Source organism: Ambystoma mexicanum, chromosome 1p (genome assembly GCF_040938575.1).
Source record: "Ambystoma mexicanum isolate Mex_15411 chromosome 1p, UKY_AmexF1_1, whole genome shotgun sequence".
Lineage (NCBI taxonomy): Eukaryota > Metazoa > Chordata > Amphibia > Caudata > Ambystomatidae > Ambystoma > Ambystoma mexicanum.
In genome coordinates this window covers 296248982-296271722 of record NC_090921.1, presented here as the reverse complement: position 1 = coordinate 296271722, position 22741 = coordinate 296248982, and the positions used below count along the sequence as shown (strand labels likewise).

The 22741-nt window shown below is 49.9% G+C and overlaps 1 protein-coding gene across 6 annotated transcripts in view; it reads right to left on the bottom strand.

Moving 5' to 3' along the window:
* SBNO2 (strawberry notch homolog 2) overlaps positions 1 to 22741 on the bottom strand; it is a 1228831-nt gene that overhangs the window by 406250 nt on the left and 799840 nt on the right. For all 6 annotated transcript variants that reach the window (XM_069647284.1, XM_069647292.1, XM_069647268.1 and 3 more), the window contains 2 exons: positions 10722 to 10857; positions 10215 to 10327 (listed from right to left, as the gene is read on the bottom strand). In XM_069647284.1, the coding sequence (XP_069503385.1) occupies positions 10215 to 10327; positions 10722 to 10857 (249 nt within the window). The remainder of the gene's footprint in view (positions 1 to 10214; positions 10328 to 10721; positions 10858 to 22741) is intronic.

Sequence of the window (22741 nt, the reverse complement as noted above, 5' to 3'; positions counted from 1 at the left end):
TTGGCCGACCCTGGACTCCTCCCTGGAATCCCGATCGACGCAGTAGAATTTCGTGAAGGTGTGCGTCGACCTCCACGTAGCAGCCCTGCATATGTCCAGCAGGGACACACCAGAAAGGAACGCCGTGGTAGCTGCGATCGCTCTGGTGGAATGGGCTCTCGGACGGCCAGGCAGCGGTCGGTTTGCCAACCGATGACAGTACATGATACAGCCGGAGAGCCATCTGGAAATGGAAGCCTTCGAGAGAGCCTTCCCCTGATTGACAGGTCCAAAGTTCACAAAGAGTTGTGACGTCCTCCGAAAACACTTTGTGCGGTCCACGTAGAACTTCAGCGCTCTAGCCACATCCAGCGAGTGCAAAGTCCTCTCAGCCGGCGACGAAGGCGACGGGAAGAACACAGGCAACACCAAGGGTTCGTTGAGATGGAAGTCCGACAGTACCTTGGGCATGAAGGAGGGGTGCGTCCTGAGCACTACCCTCGTGTCGTGAAAAGTCAAGTACGGGGCCTTGCAGGAAAGGGCCTGGATCTCTCCCACCTGTCGTGCGGAGGTGATGGCCACAAGAAACGCTGTTTTCCACGACAGAAATTTCAACGGGGCCGAGTGCAGAGGCTCGAACGGAGGTCCCATGAGCTTGGTCAGCACCACGTTGAGCTCCCACGCCGGGGCCGGCGCCTTCACCGGCGGGAACGATCTGAACAGTCCCTTCATGAACTCTTTCACCAGACGATGAGACCACAGGGACGTCCGGCCCGTGGTTCTGGTGTATCGGGAGATCGCAGCAAGATGAATCTTGATGGACGCGTGTGCCAGTCCAGCTTTGGCCAGCGTCAGCAGGTACGGCAGTACCTGGGGAGCCGTAATCCGTAGAGGGTTAATCTTCTGTGCGTGGCACCAGACAGAGAACCTCTTCCATTTGTGTCCGTAGCATTTAAGAGTCGAGGACGCCCTGGCCTTTGCAAGAACCTCTCTGCAGTCGGCCGGTATGTCGTATCCTCCAAACTCTAGCGCTGCAGGAGCCAGGCCTGCAAGTTCAGCGATTTTGGGTCGTTGTGGAGGATGGCGCCTCCTTCCCTGGAGAGTAGATCCGCGTCCACCGGCAGCTTGATTGGCGGGGACGCTGACAAGTCCAGAAGGTCCGGGAACCATATCTGCCTCGGCCACGCAGGTGCGACGAGGATCATCCTGCACCGTGACCTCTTGAGCTGGTTGACGAGCCGGATTAGCAGTGGCAAAGGAGGGAACGCGTAGAGGAACAGGCCCTCCCAGGGGAACGAGAAAGCATCGCCCATGCTCCTCGTCTGGGGAAACCTGCTGGCGAACCTCCGGCACTTGGAGTTCGTTGCCGTCGCGAACAGGTCGATCTGGGGTGTGTCCCACCGTCGGAAGAGGCGATCCACTAGATCCTGCCGTAGTTCCCACTCGTGGCACGAGCGTAGCTCCCTGCTGAGTGAGTCGGCGATGGTGTTTTTTATCCCTGCCAGATGAAACGGCACCAGAAACATCCTTTGGGCGACTGCCCAATGCCACAGGTCCTGCGCCTCCTTGGACAGTGCTGGGGACCTGGTTCCGCCCTGTTTCCTGATGTAAAACATGGTGGTGGTGTTGTCGGTGAAGATCCTCACCACCTTGCCCTTGAGGGACGGAAGGAAGGACCTGAGGGCCCAGAACACTGCACGGAGCTCCAGGACGTTGATATGGAGGGACTTCTCCGTCGGGAGCCAGAGGCCTCTCGCGTGCAGATTTTCGGTGTGCGCTCCCCACCCTTCCAGGGAGGCATCCGTGGTCACTGTCTCCTGGTGGTCTGGGGTCTGGAAGTCCATGCCCGCCGTCAGATGCGCGCGGGTGCCCCACCACCGGACCGCTCGGTGGAAACTCTCGTCGAGTGTGATCCTCTCCTCGAAGCCGCCCGTCGTTTGGATCCAGCGCGCGTCCAGGAACTCCTGCAACGGGCGCATCCGGAGCCTGCACATGGGAATGAGGTAGATGCAAGAGGACATCATTCCGAGGAGGGACTTGATGGACCTCACCTTGGCCGCGTCGGAAACCAACATCTGCTGTACCTTGCCCAGGATGGACCTGGTCCTTTCCTCCGACGGGGAGGCCAGAAGGGACACTGTGTCGAGCTTCGCTCCCAGAAACAGTGCGTTTTGCGCGGGTACCAGGTGGGACTTGGCGTAGTTCACGGAGAATCCCAGGTCCGTGAGAAGTTGGACGGTCCTTGCCGTGTGCTCCACGGCGAGCTCCCTCGTCTTGGCTCGGATGAGCCAGTCGTCCAGGTAGGGGTAGACGTGGATCCCCTCGCGGCGCAGCTGCGCCGCCACCGGTGCAAGGCACTTGGTAAATACCCTGGGTGCCGACCGTAGTCCGAAGGGGAGGGCTTTGAACTGGTAGTGACGCCCTTGGACCACAAACCTGAGGAATTTTCGGTGCCCCTTTAGGATGGGAATATGGAAGTAGGCATCCTCCAAATCCAACGACGACAGGAAGTCTCCTTCCTCCAGCTGACCCAGGACGTGCTGGAGGGTGACCATCCGGAACTTCTGCGCCTTGATGAACTTGTTCAGACGTCGCAGGTCTAGGATGGGGCGCCATCCTCCCGTCTTCTTCTTCACGAGGAAGTATCTCGAGTAAACTCCGGAGCCTCTTTGGGACGAGTTCGATGGCGCCCTTCCTGAGCAACGCCTTTACCTCCAGGAGAAGCTGAGGGACGTGAAGCTCTCTCCTGGCCACGGGGGGGACGCGCGGGCACCTTCTTTGAAACTCGAGCGCGTGGCCCCGGGCCAAGGCGTCCAGCACCCAACGGTCAGTGGAGATGGACTCCCACACGCTGACGAAGCTCGCCAGCCGGCCTCCCACCGGAGTGCTTCGGTGGGGGCCCGACCCCACGGCCGGTTCAATCCTGTTTCGACGAGGCTTTGCCGCCTTGACCTCCTTGGCGACGACGGCGGGGTCCTCCAGACTTGCCTCGTCCTCTGTAGGCCTCTTGAGACGACGAGCGGGCCGCTTGACGGTAGGTAGAGAAACCGCCGCCGGAACCTTTGGAGGCGCCCTTGCCTCCGCTGCTCCGAAAGGGCGTCCGTCGTTGCTGTAGAACCCCAAGGGACCGGGCCGTCTCAGTGTCTGCTTTAATGGCCTGAAGGGAATCGTCCACTGTTTTCCCAAACAGGTTGTTCCCATCGAACGGCATGTCCAGGACTCTGGTCTGTACGTCTTGACGGAAGTCCGTAGCCTTGAGCCATCCACGCCGCCTAAGGCACACGCCGTTGCCCAACTGGCGAAACCCAGTGTCGGCGATGTCCGTCGCAATAGTGATGGCGTGGTCCGACGCCACCTCAACTTCCTGTACGATCTCCAGGGCATCCGCCCTCTTGTCGTCCGGTAGGAAGTCCAGCAGGGGAGCCAGTTTGTACCATAGCTCCCTGTCGTAGCGGGCCACGATAGCCAAGGCGTTGGCCGCTTTAATCGTCGTCGCTGCAGACGAGATGACCCTGCGTCCCATAGCGTCCAATTTCTTTCCCTCGCCGTCCGGTGGGGAAGTCGATGTGGAGGCCGCACCCCCCCCCGCTTTCTTCCTGGCCGCCGCGGAGACGACGGAGTCCGGGGTAGGCTGCGCCCGGAGGCACAGGGGGGCCGCGTCCGGGACCCGGTACTTCTTTTCGTACCGGTCTCTTCTAGCTGGCGTCGTGGAAGGGTTCTTGAGGAGGGCGAGGCCCTCATCCCAAATGTCGTCCAGTAGAGGCACCGCGAGGACCGTCTTCCTCTTGGCCTCGCGCCGTTGATAAAGGAATCCTTCCTTTTTCTTCTCCTCAGGGCAGAGTTGGAAAAGCTCGGATGCCCTGGCGATCATGGAGTGGAACGATCCAATCTCGTCGGGCGGAGAGGCCCTGGTGGGAGGTGACGACGGGAGATCCTCGTCGTATACCTTGTCGTCCGTACCCGTCGCTGCAGTGTCAGTCCCCGTATCATCCCCTCGGGTGGACGGGGAGGAGGGCTGGACGGGTCGCGACGGCTGAAAAGGAGGTGGAGGGTGAATCCTTCTTTTCTTGGGAGGGGGAACACCCGAAGGTCCCGGTTCAGGATCCCCCGACGGGAGAGGCTCCTCCGTCGGCAACGGTAGTCTCGTCCTTATCTCTGAGCATAAGGACTGTATAGCCAACAAAATGGCCGCCGAGTTGTCTTGCGGCGCTGGCAGAGGGGAATCCGACGGGCGATCAGGGGCCCCGTCGGCACCCTCGACGCTGTCGTCGTCACCTGCGTCGGGCTCCATCCCGACGGGCCGGTCTTCATCCACGCCAAGGCCGTGGCTTAAGACCTCGATCAGCTCTTCCTCTGAAGCCGAATCTACGACGACGCCCTGCCCCCCCTTTTTCTTCCCCGCCGGGGATTTCACGGGGGTCCTATCGATGGGCACAAAAGAGGACTCCCTCCGAGGTGGCAGGGAGACTCTGAGCCCCGAGGTCGCCACCACTGGTGTAGCCTCCACAGGCTGAGCCAGGGCCGCCGCGACAGTATCGATAGAGGGCTTGGCCGGATGGATTAAGGCCTTCACCACCTTAGGTGCGCTCACCGCCTTATCCTTGAGGGGGGGGACACTGCCTCGCTCCCCTCCGATGGGGCCTTCGAGCTCGACCGAGGCCTCTCCAGGAGCTTCGCCGGGTGCTCGCCCTTCCTCTTACCCGACCCAGAGCGTTGGCTCGTGGCTGAAGGTGCCGGGGAGGGTGCGCCCTGCCTGGCGCCCGTAGAGCCCGACCGTTCGGCGCTCCCGGTGCCAGCGGACTCGCGGTGCTTGGCCTTGTGTTGGACCCCCGTCGCCGGGGCGTCCTCAAAGGTCTTAGAAGACCGCTCGGATTTCTTCCTCTTCTTCTCGCCTGACGGGCTCTTCCCTTCCAGCCAGTTGGCGAGGCGTTGGTGGCGGTCCTTCATGGTCCGCTCCGACATATTGCCACAAAACGCACAGTCCTTCTCCACGTGCGTCTTGTCCTCATGTAAGCAGTAGAGACAAAAGGAGTGTTCGTCCTCCTTAAAGACGTTCTGCAGCTGGCATCCAGGGCAGACCCTGAACAGCTTTCCGGGCGTCAAGCTTCCCTTCTCCTGGGCCATGTCCGGGCCTGAGAAGCTTCTGGAGTCCTCCAAAACGTAGCTCGACGAAATCTTCACCCTTGAGGGGCGCAGACGAATCCGACACGGGTCCCCGTTGATCGGATGGAGAGTCGGTGGAGCTTGAGGCTCTTTTGACCGGAAAAAACGAAGTTTTGAGAAAAAAACATGAAAAAATAGCACTAACGCTCGAGAGCAATAGCACGAGGATCCCAACACATGAACGTGCGGTAAAAATCTGAAGATGGCTGCCAGAGGCGGTGCTTAGGTAGAGGGCAGTCATTGGCTGTGGTCAGTATGACGCAGAGACCAGTGATTGGTTATTACTACGAAAGACAGATCAGAAACGAAACTGATACTGGTTTTTTCTTTACCGAGGATTCCCAGCCTGACGACGGGGAATATTCAAGAGCATGTGAATCCATGCCAGACCCCATGCTGGAGAATAATTGTTTATTCAAGAAACCTTGAGTGTAAATGTTTATTTGAATACTTGTCACTGTGAATCTCTGTGCAACTCCCCTACAGGTCACATTGACCCCTCTTGAGATAAGCCTGGATGCTCAACATGCTACCGGTTGGGTTTCCTATACCTGTTGCTAGAGTTGTTTGTAGTGTTCCCAGAGGGAACTGCATACAAACTTTGCCTAACACGGGCGGATGTCAGAAATGTCTGGCACAGCGACCATTTTGTCAAGTTACCTTCAACGTGCCTGTGTCTTGTTGCTCAGCTCGCTGGGCCCCGCCCCGTCCAGGACTAGTGTGTGGATCATGGGGCCTCGGACATGTTGCCCGTACTAGGGTAAAGACCCAGTAAAACAACATTCCGGACCCTCAGCACTGTCACTGGGAGGATCCACTGACCCCTTGGGCTGCCGGCTGGGAGCAATTTAACCTCGGTTCTCGTGCTGGTATGAGCACCTGACTGATCCCCGCCGCCCAGGCGAGCCCTTGGGAATGAGTCTCCCTTGTGGGGTGCGCTCGAAAAGAGCGTCCCGACCTTGGGCTTCGATCGATGAAGTCCTTTAAGTCCTCTGCAGGCGATCTCTGGAAGAGCTCCCTCCATCTGGCTAGTCTGTTCTACAGAGACCTCAAGGAGACCGCGTTGCACGCTGTACAAGCTTGCCAGCCATGGTCTGGGCCAAGGCAACGTAGGAAGAGGGCGTGGGGGTCTTTAGTTGGAAAGAGCCCGTTGCAGAATGGACAATGGACACCTGCTGAACCCTGTAGAAGTTAACATGCGGCGGGAGGAGCGTGACGCCTGAGGACCGATTACCTGAATGATAAAAAGACAGACAGACGAGAAGTAGTATCTGTGCGTGGAATTACATGGCCGAAGCCAAACCCAGGAGTGCTGGTGAATTCGGCCCGTTCCCGTCGACACAGAAAAAGAGACCGAGGTGTGGCACCGGAGGGCGGAGACAGGGCAGCGCATGCTCCCAGGGTCGCACCCCTGCGTGTCACTAAATTTAAAGGGGAAGAAGGTTTTTTTCCTGGTGAAAAAGGTTCGGTCTCCCTTCCCTTCCCCCTGCAGTATGGAGGAAAGGGGACGGGACGTAAGAGTATACAGAATATATAGGAGTAAATACATACATGACCACAGGAGGTGGCAAGGCTCAACAGAAGCAATTACTCGTAACTCCATACCAGGCTCACCTTCAAGCGAACAGGTTGTGCAGCACTGCTTGGCCGACCATGGACTCCGCTCTGGAATCCCTTTAGACGCAGTAGAAGTTGGTGAAGGTGTGCGAAGACCTCCACATAGCAGCCCTGCAGGTGTCCAGCAGGGGCACATTAGACAGGAACGGAGTCGTCGTAGCGATCGCTCTGGTAGAATGGGTTCTCGGGCGGCCAGGCAGTGGTTGGTTTGCCAACCGGTGACAATGAGTGATGCAACCAGAGAGCCACCTGGAGATGGAAGCCTTGGACAAGGCCTTCCCATGGTTCACTGGACCACAATTCACAAAAAGTTGAGGTATTATGGAAACTCTTCGTGCGAACCACATCCAGCGCACGCGCCACATCCAATGAGCGCAAAGTCCTTTCAGCCAACGACGAAGGCGTTGGAAAAAAAAACAGGCAACACCAAAGGTTTGTTGGGATGGAATTCCGAAGGAACCTTCGGCATGAAGGATGGGTGCGTCCGCAGCACCACCCTCGTCTTGTGCAAAGTCAAATAAGGCTGCTTGCAGGACAGGGCCTGGATCTCTCACCTTCACTCCTGACAGAGGAGATGGCCACAAGGAAAGCCGTCTTCCAAAAAAGGTACTTGAAAGGGGCTTGATGTAAAGGCTCGAAGGAGACCCCCATGAGCCTTGTCACAATTGATTTCCCACGTCGGGGTGGGCGCCTTCACTGGCAGGAACGATCGGAACAGTCCTTTAAGGAACTCCTTGACCGGATGATGGGACCAAAGCGAAGACCATCCCGGAGACCTGGTGTAGTGGGAGATACCATCCAGATTCACCTTGATGGAGGCCTGAACCAGCCCAGTCCTGGCCAAGAACAATAAATATGGAAGGATCTGCGGGCCGCGACCCTCAGAGGGTGGATCTTCTATGTCCGGCACCATGTCGCGAAGCGTTTCCACTTGTGCCAGTAGCACTTAAGAGTTGACGATCTAGCCCTAGCAAGGACAGCCCTGCAGTCTGCCGGAAGCTCGTACCCACCGAACTCTAAGGCTTCAGGAGCCAAGCCTTCAGGGTCACCGATCCTGGGTCGTGATGTAGGATTGCGCCTCGTTCTCTGGTGAGCAGACCTGCGACCACTGGCAGCTTGACTGGTGGTGACGTCAACAGGCTGAGGGTACTAAATCTGCCTCGACGACGAAGATCATCTTGCACCGGCACTGTTTGAGTCGATTGATGACTCGTAGCAGGAGGGGCAACATAGGAAACACGTACAGGAACAGCCCTTCCCACGGGTGACCCAAGTGCTTGGCTTTGTCTTGTGCCCCCACGGATGGAGTGCCCTCAAAGGACTTAGAATCCCGCTCCTCGGACCGGCTGGTCCTGGGTGAAGCATGCCCCCGCTGGCAGCACGGGACAGAGGCCTTGGCGTTGAGCCACGCCGCCAGCCTACTGCGACGATCCTTCACGGTTCACTTGGATAACCCCAGGCAGATTTCACAATCAACTTCCCTGTTATCCCGAGACAGTAGACACACTGGGAGTGTTTGTCCTCTACAAACACACCACACAGTCCGCAGCTGGAGCAGAGCTTGAAGAGGGAGCTTCCCACTCTCTTCTCCTCCGACATGGTCCGGAGTGCGGAGTGGGTCTAATGGCCTTCTGGAATTTGATGAAACTGACGATTCTTGCCCTTGAGGGGCGTAGAAATTCACAGGATCCCCGGTTGTTGGACAAAGGAAGCGAAAGAGCACACAGGCTCCATTTGACAATAGAACTTTATCGAAAAAAGTGTGAAAACATAGAAAAGCTCACAGAGCAAAACACCAAGACTCCCAACACTTGAACGTGTGGTAGAAATCTGAAGATGGCTGCCAGAGGAGAGGCTTAGGGAGAGGGCAGTAATTGGATGGGGGTAGTATGACCCTGAGTGCAGTGATTGGTTTAGAGGAGAAAGACAGTTTGTAAGTGTAAGTGAAACTGTTTTTTCTTTTACCGAGGATTCCCCGGCCTAACGACGGGCAATATTCATGAGCATGTGAATCCATGCCAGACCCCATGCTGGAGAAGAGAGAAGACTGCAATGAATTGGCTGAGTTTGTTAGAGAACGCTGGAGGGAATTGTCACGCATACTAGATCACGACCCATATACAGAAAGACTTCTATCTGGTTTAACCCTAAATTCACTGTCAATAATAAAATACTTTATTGGCCCAACTTGCAATTTTCAGGCGTGCGTTATCTTGATGACTTGACAGAATGTGACTAATGGATTTCGTTTGGAACCCTTGCAAAAAAAATATCTTAAAATGGAAGATCGAGAGATGTTCATTTTCTCAATATAAACCCTTGAAAAATATAATTGGGAAAGTTTACAACTTGGAAGAAGAATCGAGAACCACAAAAGATTTGGGGAATATTTTACTGCAATTAGATAGTCGGAGGCACCTAGCCTCATTACTATATATATACACTAATCAGAGTGTGAGCCCGATTAAAACAGCTCTATTGGCAAAATAGTCAGAAGAATTAGGAAAGGAGGTTAGAGAAGGGGAATGGAGATAGGCTTGTGAAAATATCAAAATGAAGTTGCTTAAACTGGGTGATAGAGCAATGCAGATAAAGTTACGAAACAAGTTTTCTGGACTCAGAGATTGAAAGAGCGGTATGAAGGGGTTTCAAACACAGGAAAGGAACACTAGAACACATTAAATGGGGATACTGTTGCATCAATACATTTTGGAAAGGGGTTACAGAGATGATTAATACAGTACTAAGGTCAAACATTGAATTCACCTTTGAGACCTTCATTTTAGGCTCTGACTCGCAGATAGAAGATTTAGCATACTCTCAGAAATATTGTGTGTCTAGGGCTGCAATGATAGCCAAAACGTTAATACTGCATGGTTGGAAGTCGACTTAAACCTCTCATTAAAATAGAGGAGTCACAAGTGATGCAGAGGATCTCACTAATTGAAAGAGTCCTTTGGGAGTTAAAAAGAAGATAAAGTTGTTTGATGGAATCTGGTCACGATTTCAGTAGATTTATTTGTAATCTGGTATGATAGGATGTCTGGGTTTGCATGTGTCCTGTACTCTGCATGGTGCTAATGTACTCATTTTATATATGTATCTTTTGTTTGTTGACTTTTCTTATTGTAAAATTAAAAGTAAATAAAAAAATAAATTCAATAAAAAAAATAATAATCAGGGAAAAAGAGTCTTTACCTCCCTTCAGGTTATATAGTGAAAAGCTTTGTGCCGAGTCGAAAACCTTCACCTTGAAAAAGAGACACTCATGCTCAGACATAACCCAGGAAGAATAACGTACACTGGAAGGCAGAAGGTAAAATGACACCAAATACAAGGAGAAAAGATTTGTGTGACAGCAATTAAGAAACTATTTCCCTGCTGGAGCTTACTGCGTAGAATGCAAAATGCGCATTTTATGCTGGACAGAAACTAGACTGATAAGAAGAACTTACAAGACTCTCCAGGCGTTTTGCTACTATAGATGCAAACCTCCTCTCCCCCGCCAGCTCGGAGATAAGGAAGACATACTCTGGAGCGGAGACCTGGTTAGAGCGGTGAGTTCGACCTGTAATGACAATAGAGAATTCCCCATATTTCCGGGAATTAAAAAGTGTTGAGTACAAGGATGTAGCAAAAATAGGAACTGAGACAAAAACTAACAAAAGGCTGCACACATTTCTGGGATTGCATAATCTTAATATCAAAATGTTAAGGATTTAACTACATTTTTGAGAATTGAGATAATGAAAACATTCCCAGACAAGGAAAGGACAACCACATATTTCGCCATGGGGTTAAAGTTAGATTATCAAGCGCACAAAGGGCTTAACCACACAATCCCAGTAACTCAAAGAACCAAACGCATAACTGTACAGATCTGGATGTTTTCTCCTGTTTTGAGAGCCATGAACAATAAGACAGAGAAAAGAAGTGCCACGGGATGGAAAATTCAGACTCACCAAACTGTTGGATTGCTCTGTCGGCGCTCCAAGGTAACTCCAGAGTCATGTGTACTCGCCGCCTTTGGTTCAGCACCCGGCGGTCAGCCTGCAGTGAGATTCCTGAACTTGACGCCTCTGAGATTATTGCTACAAGCTGAAAGAAGAGAATGCATCAAAAAACAGCAAACTCCTAAAAAGCATGCAACGTGTGCCATTACCTACAGCGTAGCGTTCTTTATGCCAGGGTGTAGCAGTTACACATCAAAGGAGGAACGTTTTGCTGGATTTTGAGGACTTGATTTTCTTACCCGCAGAGAGTGTGGGACTTTTTTCCCCCCACTCTCTCATGTATATTGATGCGTGTTTTAGTCTTGTGTTCTTTGATTATGGTGTTTTAAGATAACTTCATAGGCAGCATCTTTTCATGTGCATTACACAGCACCCTCAGTGCAGTGACACAGGGAAGCCTTTCTAGATTCGCCCATGGTTTAAATACCTTCTCTGGGATAAACTACCGTTTCCCAGAGAAATGTAAAGTTAAATTGACTTTACTAGTCTTTTTAAATTCCTAGACCCAGCACACACTATCTTACAATAGAGTGCTGGAGTGGTTACCTAGTATCCCTGTGTCTAGAAACTCACAGCAGTCAAATGCTACCCTTTCCTATCAAAATGGCTGGTGGCAGTGGTTTTACAACAAACGAACATGATTTTTCCTAACCGCTAACACAGGTAGCTAAAAATCATGGGAGTCATGTTTTTCAAGATGGTGCCTAAGCCCCCTTTGTTTAAACAGGTCTGGTTGTCTTTTTTCGCCATTCATTTTGGAAAGGTCCTTCTAGAGTTTGTCTCTGCGCACCCAACTAGGTTTGGTCCTTTTGTTTCTATGCCTTTGGCAGGCTTCAGGACTAAAGACTGCCTCTGGTGTACGAGTGTCTGGGGTGGGTAGGAAGTGAGGGAGGTGCCCGAAACTCCCTGTGCTTAGTCTCCTAGGAGACCAAAATGCACTCTAGCGTGATTGGCTGGCTGACTGCCCGGCAAGGACAGTAACCCTAGCGGTAAGTGGCAGCTAGACTGGAATGAAAGGGAGAAAACTGTTTAAAAGGCGAGTCTCTTAGCTTGGAAGGCAGAGTTGACCACTGGAATGAAAGATCCGAAGACGAGCTGGAAGAGGACGGCTGCTGCAACTACTGGACCGTTGGTTTGCCCGGTGGAGCCCTGCCGCAGGTCCAAATCGCCAAGTTCATCTTGACAGAAAAACCCCTTCAACGACGACTACTTCCTTTGAGTTGGTAGGACCAATCAACTCGTAAGACAACTAGATACATTTCTCTAAGCTGGTTAGGATTAACCAGGGAGAAGGACACCAGCTTCTGTGTTTTAAGAACAGCAACCATAATCGAAGATTTGCCCATTTGCCAGCTTTGTGATCCGTCCCTGTGCAGTGCAGGAGTCCCCCGACATCCTCCCTCTTGTCCCCACGACTGAGGCTCAGGAACAGCGAGATCTGCAGGAACTGCCAGGAACAGAAGTCTTCAGCTGCATCTTTTTCTTCAATATAAGGTACTGTGGAAACCTGACCGAGAGAACTTACCTCTCGCCGCAAAAGATTGTGGAACTTTGGCAACTTCTAGGCCTAGTCAGCTTGTGAACCGACATAAAAACCTTTCTTCCGTGAACTACTTCTAAGAACCGTGGCAAAGATATTTCAGTTTTAAATACCAGAACCGTTTTTACTTTGATATCCTTGACTATCTGGGTGTCACGTATACTAATTATGCGGATGACACCCAGATACTCATTCCTATCTCGGGTAACTATGAAACAGACAGCAAAACCCTCAATGAAATATACTCAGTAATACAAGCATGGATGGCACATCATGGACTTTGTCTCAATGACGAAAAAAACGGAGCTGATTATCCTTGGCACTCACGCCAAACTAAAAAATCTTAACTCCGCTTTCAAATCTTTCACTATAGATGGTAATCTCATCCCTGTTTCAAACAACACTAAAACCTTTGGCATCTACATTGATGCCACCTTATCTTCTTGCAAACAAACTAATGCAGTAGCATCATCAGCCGCCTACACTTGCAAATTGATCACTGCATGTAGGCCGTTCATCTCCTCACCCAATTGCATTACTCTTGCTAGAGCATTAGTCCTGTCCAAAATAGACTATTGTAATGTCCTTTACTTAGGCACTAGCCACAAAAATATTCACAAACTGCAAGTAATTCAAAATAATGCCATCAGGGCTGCCCTCAACATCCCTAAAAAGTCACATATTTCTGAGACGAGACGCAATCTACACTGGCTCCCAGTAGAGCACAGAATATCCCTCAAAACTCTGGCCCTCACACACAAAGCCAGGGCCAACCTTGCACCAGCCTACCTCACCAACCAACTTACACCTCATACATCATCAAGACCACTTAGAGCAGCTCAAGCTAACACTATGTCCATACCGAGATTCAAACTCCATAACTCGGGTGGAGCTAGCTTTCCCGTACAAGCTTCGAAACTATGGAACACACTCCCCGCACTCCTTAGGTCAGAACTCTCATTTAACCTATTCAAACGCAACACGAAGCGTTCGCTTCACAACATGGACTCTATGACAGCCTAACCTTCCAGATCCCAGAACGACTGACTGCCAACGGTATATTTTGTAATTAATGTATTTATTTCAGACTATGTATGTATGTATCTGTAATACTAAGTATGTACCTATCTGCAACCGTAACGTAACCCTTGTTTACTGCACTCAAATGTAACTGTAACCAGATCTAACTTACGCGCCCGTTTGCCCACGGGCCTGGCTGCGCTTTATAAATAAAATAAATACAAATACTTACACAAGACACTAACCCATTGACATTGGCCTACCTATTGCATTGAATCAACTCCTCTAGTGAACTCAAATTATTTGCACTGTTTTAAAGTAACTGCAATATTTGTTTTATCAATTTATGCCTTTTTGCTCCTACTTCAATACTATTTGGCTCCGACTTCAAGGGCGCTCAACTGCTTAGTAATCAGTATTGTAATATTCTGTTTGTGTGGTAATGGTTGCCTCATTTAGTGAATACTTTATAAATGATTGTGTAATGAATTAAGAAGTGTTTTTACCAAGAAACCCTGAGTACAAGTGTCTATATGAATACTTGTCATTGTAGACCTATGTGTAACACCCTTACAAGCTCACATTACCTCTTGAGATACGCCTGGCTGCTCAGCTCGCTACCAAAAACTGTGTGGTACAGACTTATACCAAAGGTTGGTTTTGCTTACACCTGGAGTCCTAGTTGTGTGTAGTGGTCCCAAAGGGTACCCTTTACAAACTTTGCCTAACACGGAATGATGGCAGAACTGGCAAAACATTTTAATATCTCAAGGCCATATCTGTGGCTGCTCACTGTTGGGCAAGATTGTATGTGGTAACCCTGTGGTAGACTACACCAGCCTTGTACACTTGGCAATATGCAACCCAACCTTTGGTATAGGTCTGTACTATACAAGTTGAGTGACTGAACAGCCGGACTTATCTCAAGAGTGGTCAATGGGAGCTGCAGAGGTGTAGAACAAGTTACTTTCTTACCTGGTAACGTTCTTTCGATGAGATGGTCCGACGACGTATTCCATATCTATGACAGGTAATCAGCACAGCTGTGGTGATTACCTGTCATAGATATGGAATACGTCGGAGGACCCAATCCCCTCGAAACAAAGGTTCACAGTGACAGGTATTCAAGTAACACTTATACTCAAGGTTTCTTATTCAAATAATTATTTATTAATTTAACCGTCAGTTTTAAAATAAGCCTTCTTTAGAAAAGGGCAAAATGTAGCAATAAAATACACTTCAAAAATACATTCCCTCAGTTTCAGTAAGTAAGTAGATACCCTATTGGGATGGCAGACGGATACTTCCTACACCCTGAGGTGAATTCAATTGCTAGGACACGGTGGACATTGATGTATCACTTATACACTTAAGGCAATACTGAGGTTTGTGGAAAAAGGAATAGGTTAGGGATGGAAACAAAGGTTAACAAGTTTATTAACACAGGTAAGCATTTTCTAATACCCCAATGCAATATAGGTTAACCCCTTCCCAGCTATACAAGTAACTTATGCATGATTTTTTGGAGGGACCGATCAAACAACAAAGTCAGAGGGTAAGAAGAGTCTTCAGGGAACCAGGACAGCCAATGTCAATTGAACAAAGTCAAGGGGAGTTGAGACACACCTTGAAGATAGCACAAAAGTCTTGCTGTTAGGCAACATTGCATGCCTGGGGAGAATGCACCAACCTTGTCCTCTTGGCAATAGTTAGGTATAATAGGCAACCTTTGGTATAAGCATGTACTACACAAGTTTCTAGAGTGACTGACTTGTCTCGAAGATGAGGCAGTTGACTCCACAGATTGGTCAGGGGACTTGACTGAAATTTTAGCCTTGAGACAAGGATCCCCAACAGAGCCGGTACTATGGGGCCTTGGATGTTTACTGGACATCCTGTCCCTTGAATTAGCCTCCAAAGGAGGAACCCCAGCAACGCCGGTAACAGAGGAGTTACGGTCAATGACCTCTCCCTGTGCCCCCTCAACAGAACGGGTACCTCGCGAGCATGGGAAAGTTGAGGAATCCACCTCACAGACAAGACCTTTACAGGTCTCTCAGTTCTGTTGCTACACACCTTAGCTTCGTTAAGAGGAACCTCGGAACAGAGTCCGGTCTTAATAGCTCCCTCGAGAGGGACCTCAAACCCGTACAGAAGGCTTCAGAGGCTTCAGGGCGCACCCCGGTGTCTGTGTGGGAAGCTCCAGACAAGGAGACCTTGGAGCGAACTCCGGTACCCATGCCTCAGCACGACTATGCTGGCTATTAGCACCTGATCGGTGTACCTCGGATCATGATCCGGTATAGGCAGGCCCCTCGTGGAAACCCTCGGAGAAAACCCTGGTATGCCTATTAGGCCTGCAAGGCACCTCAGGGATAAACCCGGTAGCAGAGCTTTTGAAGCCCCTCCTGGACTTGGAGGACCCCGGGAAGGAGTCCCCTGGCCAGGGTGCCCTGAAAAGTAAAGAACTGACTGGGCGTCTCTTCTTTCCATCAATGAATAGTGGGAAATGCGATGGATTAACCTTCTGGAAGATTTCCTCCTACCTATGAAGGCGACGTTTAAGTGCCCGAACCGAAAGGGAATTGCAGAAGAAACACAAGTCCCAACGGTGTTCCGGTCCCAGACACTCCAAGCAGAGAGAATGGTGATCCGCCCTAGCGAAGAGACGCTCGCAAGAAGAACAATGGGAAAGAAAAAAGGTCTTCCCGGCGATGCTAGTTCGTCTAGCCCCGAGCGTGCGGAGAAAAGGACTGAAGGGCGATGCGCGGGGCAGAACTAAGGACGGCGGGGATACGGCTGCATGCGGTACCCCGCGTAAAAAGAGAAGGACACATTTTTCAATTTTATGCTTTTTTACAAAAAGTGCTCCGGTCCCATCCCACAGGACGGAATGTCCCAAAAGTATGGAGGAAAGGGGACGGGACATAGGAGTATATGTAACACAAACACATGCATCAAACCTACACACTCAGTTTCTTTAAATCAGTAGATACCCATTTGGGATGGCACACAGACACTTCCTACACCCTGAGGTGACTTAAATAACTAGAACACTGTGGACATGGGTGGGTGAGAAAAAGGGCTCCCTCATTCCAGGTTAAAATAAAAGAAATGCCAAGAGCTGGGGGTCTCTAAGAAGGGAGGAATTAGACAGTAAAGCATTCACTTTAACACTTGCACAATGTTAGAGAGTTTGTTGTAAAAAGAAATCACTGTTGGGCCACAAGCTGGGAGGCTTGTGTAGAGCAAAGATGCAAGCAAATCTGCAAAAGGCAGCAAATAGAAGTCTCCAGTAAAAGCAAGCAAGCGACACACAACCAGAGGTAAGTGCCCCTAGTTACACAGTGCCTAGAGTCTGAAGAAAAGGTTCAGGCTGGCTTCTGTTCCTGTTGTATTCTTGCAGATCCTGTTGTTCCTGGAGCTCAGTCGTGGGGACAAGAGAGAAGACGTCTGGGGACTCCTGCATCATGGTTTGAAGGTTGGCAGCAGCAATGGGCACACTCCAGATCAGCGGCACTTTGCGTTTTCAGCTACTCGCAAAGAGCACCACCGCGGTTCTTGGACACCTTGTGGACTTTGCTTCCTTTTGGGGTCCAGCACTCTGTTGAGGTGGCTCAGGCTTATTTAGTGCTGCTTCGGGTGAGTCCGGAGAATATTCCTGGAGCTCGGGTCTGGCTTAAAGGCGATTCACTCGTCCTGGTGTTCCCGTCCCCAGGCATGCGGTTCCTGCAGCAGCAAAGAAGTACAGCCAGCAGAGAGAGGGCTTCCAGGCAAGTTCGTCTTGGGGCCGTTTGGTCCCACCAACCCAATGGGAGAAGTCGTCCTTTCCAGGCTTCTCTAGTCGATTAGAAATTCAGAGCTTCAGCAATGCAGCAAGGCTTCACCAGGCAAACCAAAGGTCCAGGAGGGTGCAGCAAGCTTCTTTTCCAGTTTCTTCTTCGGTTCTTTCGTCCAGTCGTCGACTCTGCTTACCTTTCAAAAGACATTGCCTCTTATGCAAGTTTCTCCCATTCACTCGCAGCCTAGCTGTCACGCACAGTAGGATGGGTGTCCTCCAAGGACAGCCAACCAGCCAATCACCTTTGGGTGCATTCCTGTAACCAAGGAGACTAAGCACATGGAGTTTCGGGTACCTCCCTTGCTTCCTGCCCTGCCAGACACGCTGGAGCCAGAGGCGGGCATCACCAGTGAATCCCGCTAAAGACCTAACGAACAAAGGGGCCATACCTGGTTTGGTGCACAGAGTAAATCTCAAGAAGGACCTTTGCAACAAGAAATGGCGAAAAAAGAAGACGAGGGCCATTTTGAGAAAATGGGCACTCATGGGTGCAATACTGCAGCTGAGATTTCAGCCTGCGGTAAAAACGCACAATGGTAGGAAAAATAAACCACTGCCAGAAGCCATTAATTGTAGAAAAAGTAACACAAAATGTTACATGAGCAGGTAGACAAAGGGGTAACCCCTCCAGCACGCTATGTAAGAGAAAATGAAAGCAAAGTCAATTTCACTTTTGTAAACAGTAGTTTATCTAAGAGAAGGTATTTAAACCTTTGAGAAATGCAAAGGATTTCTCTGTGACAGTGCATGGAGGGTGCTGTGTGTCACAATACAAAAAGATGATGCCTAAGGAGTTTGTCAGACTCCAAAACCAAAAGAAACACAGGGTTCAAATCAGATAAAAACACGAGAGTAGGGAAAAAAGGTCTCACTCGCTCCAGGATCAAAATTAAAAATCTTAAGTCCAGCAAAAGAACTAGGGGTCTCTAAGGTAGAAGGAAATTAACAGAAATGAGAATTCTCCCCAAGACTCATACATTGGATGCCTTCACTTCCCAAAGCCTTTGCTAGTTTTTCCTCAAAGTAATTCCCTGTGCGCAAAGCATTTCTGTTGCTCATTTCCTTGTTCACCACATCAGCCCTTCCCAGCTCGATTTACACTTAAATAGAGTAGACCAAAGTAGTCAGACATATTTTGATAATTTGGCAGAACACTGAATTATCTGTAAAACAATCCAAATGCAAGCACCCACTGGCAGTAGTATGCACAACACCTGTCAAGGACATATGCACACTGCCAAACTTCCAACAGAGAGGGGACAGGATACTGTGGCAACCAAGGCAATCTTTGCGCATTTTTGTTGACCTTTCAGCTGTTGGTTTTAAAAGAAAGCATGAACAGCAGCTGTATATGCTACTTGGAGCAGTGACACATGCAGTCCCTTAACACTACCTGCTGAAATCCTGATGACCTTCCAGACACCGCTTCCATCTAAGTGCCCCCAGCTTGCCCTCCATTTAATGAACCATCTCAGAGCTCTCCAGGTTAAGGAAATCAATTAGGTGGGGAATCTGGTGAATATGGTCTTTCTGCAGAGAATGTGGGTGGTGGGGGGGGGGGATTGCAAGCTAATCCATTCCTTGAACCTCACTGAACTATTTCCATTTGTCCTACTGTGCTTCCCGATTACGTTCTAACTCGCTGTCAAGACTGCTTCATTTTACTGCTTTATTATTTATTTATTTCATTATTTGCTCATTAGGCGCTTATACGAGAAGATCAAGTTGCATACCATGAAAATCAGAAATGATTATGGGTAAGAATGAAGGCATAACCCTTAGAACAACCCTAGCCTTATGGAAAATAGTAAAGGGTGGCTTGGATGAAAGTGCCTGCAATTCAATCTCTACAGGCTGAAGTTAGAGCTACCAAGAGGATAATTTTAAAGCTTAACAACCTGAATGGACATTAGTGTAAAGGCTCAAATGGTGCACACATTAAACATTTTAGTACCAGATTAAGGTCCCAAATTGGAACCTGGAGAGGAGATGGGGGAAACACATTGGTGAGCCCCTTTAGAAATGGTGTCACCAGTGGAATCTTGAAACATGAACATTCTGCAGACAAGCGCATAAAGATAGATAGCGCCACCAAATAGCCCTTTATAGTTCCAATTTGAATCCCCAGATTGGCTAAGGTTAGTAGAAAGGATAACACCTCAGTTGTTTTACATTGAAAATTGTCTACAAACTTGTCTCTGCACCAGTTGCAGAATTTGTTGCAACGGTACAAAGACTTTGTTGCTGGCATTCTGGCCGAAATCAAAATCTCCATTATGTCATCCGGGAGGTCCCAATCCTTGTATCTCAGCCTCTCAGAAACCATGCACGAAGGCTGAGTGTTTTGACCTCTGGATGGAGAACATGACCCTCCTCTTGCAAGAGAAGTTCCTCTCTTAGTAGAAGGCGTATTGGAGGACAGATGGACATGTCCAGAAGGTCCGGGTACCACGTCCTCCTGGCCCAATCTGGGACAATTACGATCTTGTGTTTCCCGAACTTTCTCAACCCCCTGATCACGTGAGGAATGATGGGGACTGGAGGAAACTCATACAGGAGGGGAAATTCCCAGTCCACTACGAACACCGCCCCCCCCCGGAACAGTACAGTTTGCACTTCCGGTTGACACTGGTCGCGAACAGATCCACTTGAGGGGTTCCCCAAAGGGTGAAGATCTCTTGAAAGACTTCCTGAGCTAGTTCCCAGTTGAATTGCTCAGTACCTGAGCTGCATTGCCTCTCTACACCTCTCTTGTTGAGGTAGTACATGGCCACTTTGTTGTCCGTCATTATCAGGACTGTCTTTCCCGACACAGAGGGCAGGAAGGCCTCCAGTGCTAGTCTGATTGCCCTCAGCGCCCAAAAGGTTGATATACAGTTTGGACTCCAATGGAGACAAACGACTGCTGTCAGATTGTTGGTGTGGGCACCCCACCCTGTGAGTGAGGCGTCCGTCACTACTGGTATCTCCGGCCATGGTTGCCAAAAGGTTTCTCCCTTCAGAATGTTGTCCTCACAGGCCCACCACAGAAGATCCTGTGCGACCCTGTTTGGAACCTGAAGTAGGTCCGACATCTTTCCTGAGAACTGGGATCATTGAGTTCCGAGTGCCCATTGGAGGGATCTCATTCTCAGGTGGGCCTCTGGCACCAGAAAGATTCAGGATGCCATGAGGCCGAGCAACCTCAGAAAATCAAAGGCCGGGAGATGCTGGGCACTTTGAAATTTGTTGACCACCTGTAGAATGTCTTGAGCCTTCACCTCGGGTGACTAGCTCTTTCCCAAGGACGTATCCAGAACAGCTCTGATGAACTGGAGCTTTTGAGAAGGTGTCATATGGGAATTATTGTAGTTTAGGGAGAAACCCAGTCTGTGAAGAGATTGGCAGGTGACGTTTAGATGAACCAGACTTGTTCAGGAGAACGCACAATGATCAGCCAATCATCCAGGTAGGAGTAGACCTGAATCCCCCCCTCTCCTGAGACTCACTGCCACCACCGCCATATGTTTTGGTGAAAGCCCTCGGGCGGAGGTCAGATTGCAACTGATGAGAACCGCTAACTGCGAACCTCAGGTATTTTCTGTGCTAGAGATGGATTGGCACATGTAAATAAGCATACTGAAGGTCCAATGACACCATCCAATAGTGTTGGAGGGCCTCAAGGATCTAAAAAAAAAAAACAAAAAAAAAAAACAAAAGAACAAAAAAAAAAGGGTGACCATCTTGAACTTGTCCTTCCCGAGGAACCTGTTCAAGTTTCTCAAGTCTAAGATGGGTCTCAGTCCCCTGTCGTCCTTGGGGCTCAGGAAATATGGAGACTATCAACCCTTGTTCCTCTCTGCTACAGGTACCGACGCTATAGCACCTTTCTCTGGCAGAGTTAAAATTTCCTGCACAAGGAGCAGGTCTGGAAACCTCAAAGAGTGCCTCCCCGGTGGATTGCTCTGAGGTCTCTGTATGAAAGGAAGGCAATAACCGTGGGCTATGGTTTCCAGTGCCCAAGCATCCGAAGTAATGTCTTGCCATTCTTCTAGATGCTGAGACAGTCTGCCCCCCCACTGGTGAGTTGTGACTCAAGACCTCAGAGAGGCTGATGCAGTGGCAGATGGTAAAGATGCCCCTGCTTGAGCTGGCTTCGCACCTCTCCCTCGTCCACCACGAGGGAACTTTCTTTGGCCTCTTTGACCAGCCATTCCGCTCTCTCTTCCAACTGAGGAGTAGTAGCGAAAAGATCTACCCTTCCAAGTCTGTTCACTAGGGCAAAAAGGTGGAGGCTGCCTAATAGCGCCACCGAAAGATTTGGCTGCCGCCTTAGAGGTCCAACTTCTCAAGGCTTTCGTCATCCTTGTTGCCAAAAAGGTGATAACTGTCAAAGGGCATGTTGAGGAGATTGGATTGCACATCTGGTGCAAAACCAGACTTCCTCAACCATGCAAATCTGCGTACAATGGTGCTATGCTGTGTTTCTCTTGGTTGTGGAGTCTGACAAAATCCATAGGCATAATCTTTTACATTGTGTCACACAGCACCTTCAGTGCAGTGACACAGGGAAGTCTTTCAGATTTCCCCAAAGGTTTGAATACCTCCTTTTGGATAAACTACTGTTTCCAAGAGCAGTGAAGTGAAATTGACTTTACTTACACTTGTAACTTTCTAGACCCAGCACACACAATCTTACAATAGGGTGCTGGAGGAGTTACTTAGTGTCCCCTTTGTCTAACTTCTCATGTAACAAATGTTATGTTACCCTTTCCTCGATGAATGGCTGGTGGCAGTGGTTTACTTTTAACTACTGTGGTGTGCATTTCCTGCGGGCTGCGTTCGCAGCTGCAGTAAAGCACCCAAGGGTGCCATTTTTGTCAATGTACCAGGTTTGGTCCCTTTGTTAATTTCGTCTTTCGTGGGATTCACGAGTGAAGCTCGCCTCTGGCTCCAGTGTGTCTGGCAGGGGCAGGAAGCGAGGGAGGTGCCCGTAACTCCCTGTGTCTAGTCTTCTAGGAGACAGGAAGGCACTCTTAGGTGATTGGCCAGCTAACTGCTGGGTGACTGACAGCTAGTCTGGAATGAATGAGAGAAACCTGCATAAAAGGTGAGGCTTTTTGCTTGTAAGGCAGCGTCGACCACTGGACACAAGGAATCCGAAGAAGAACTTGAAGAGGACGCCTGCTGCAACTCCTGGACCATTGGTTTGCACGGTGAAGCCCTGCTGCTGTGCTGAAACTCCAATTTCGTATTGACTAGAGAAGCCCTGCAACAAGAAGACTTCTCCCCTTGGGTTGGTGGGACCAATATACCCCAAAGCGAAGTCATCTGAATATCCTCTCAGAGCTGGCTGTACTTCCATTGCTGCTGCAGGAACCAATTGCCAGGGAGAGGAACACCAGATCAAGTGCTTAGTATTTAAGTCAGACTCCAAAGTCAAAAGAAACCGTGTTCAAATCAATGAAAAAAATACATGAGAGTGGGAAAAAGGTCTCACTCTCTCCAGGTTAGAAATTAAGAGTCGTGAAGTACAGCAAAAGGGCTAGGGGGTCTCTAAGGTAGAAGCGAATTAGCACATTTCTGAGA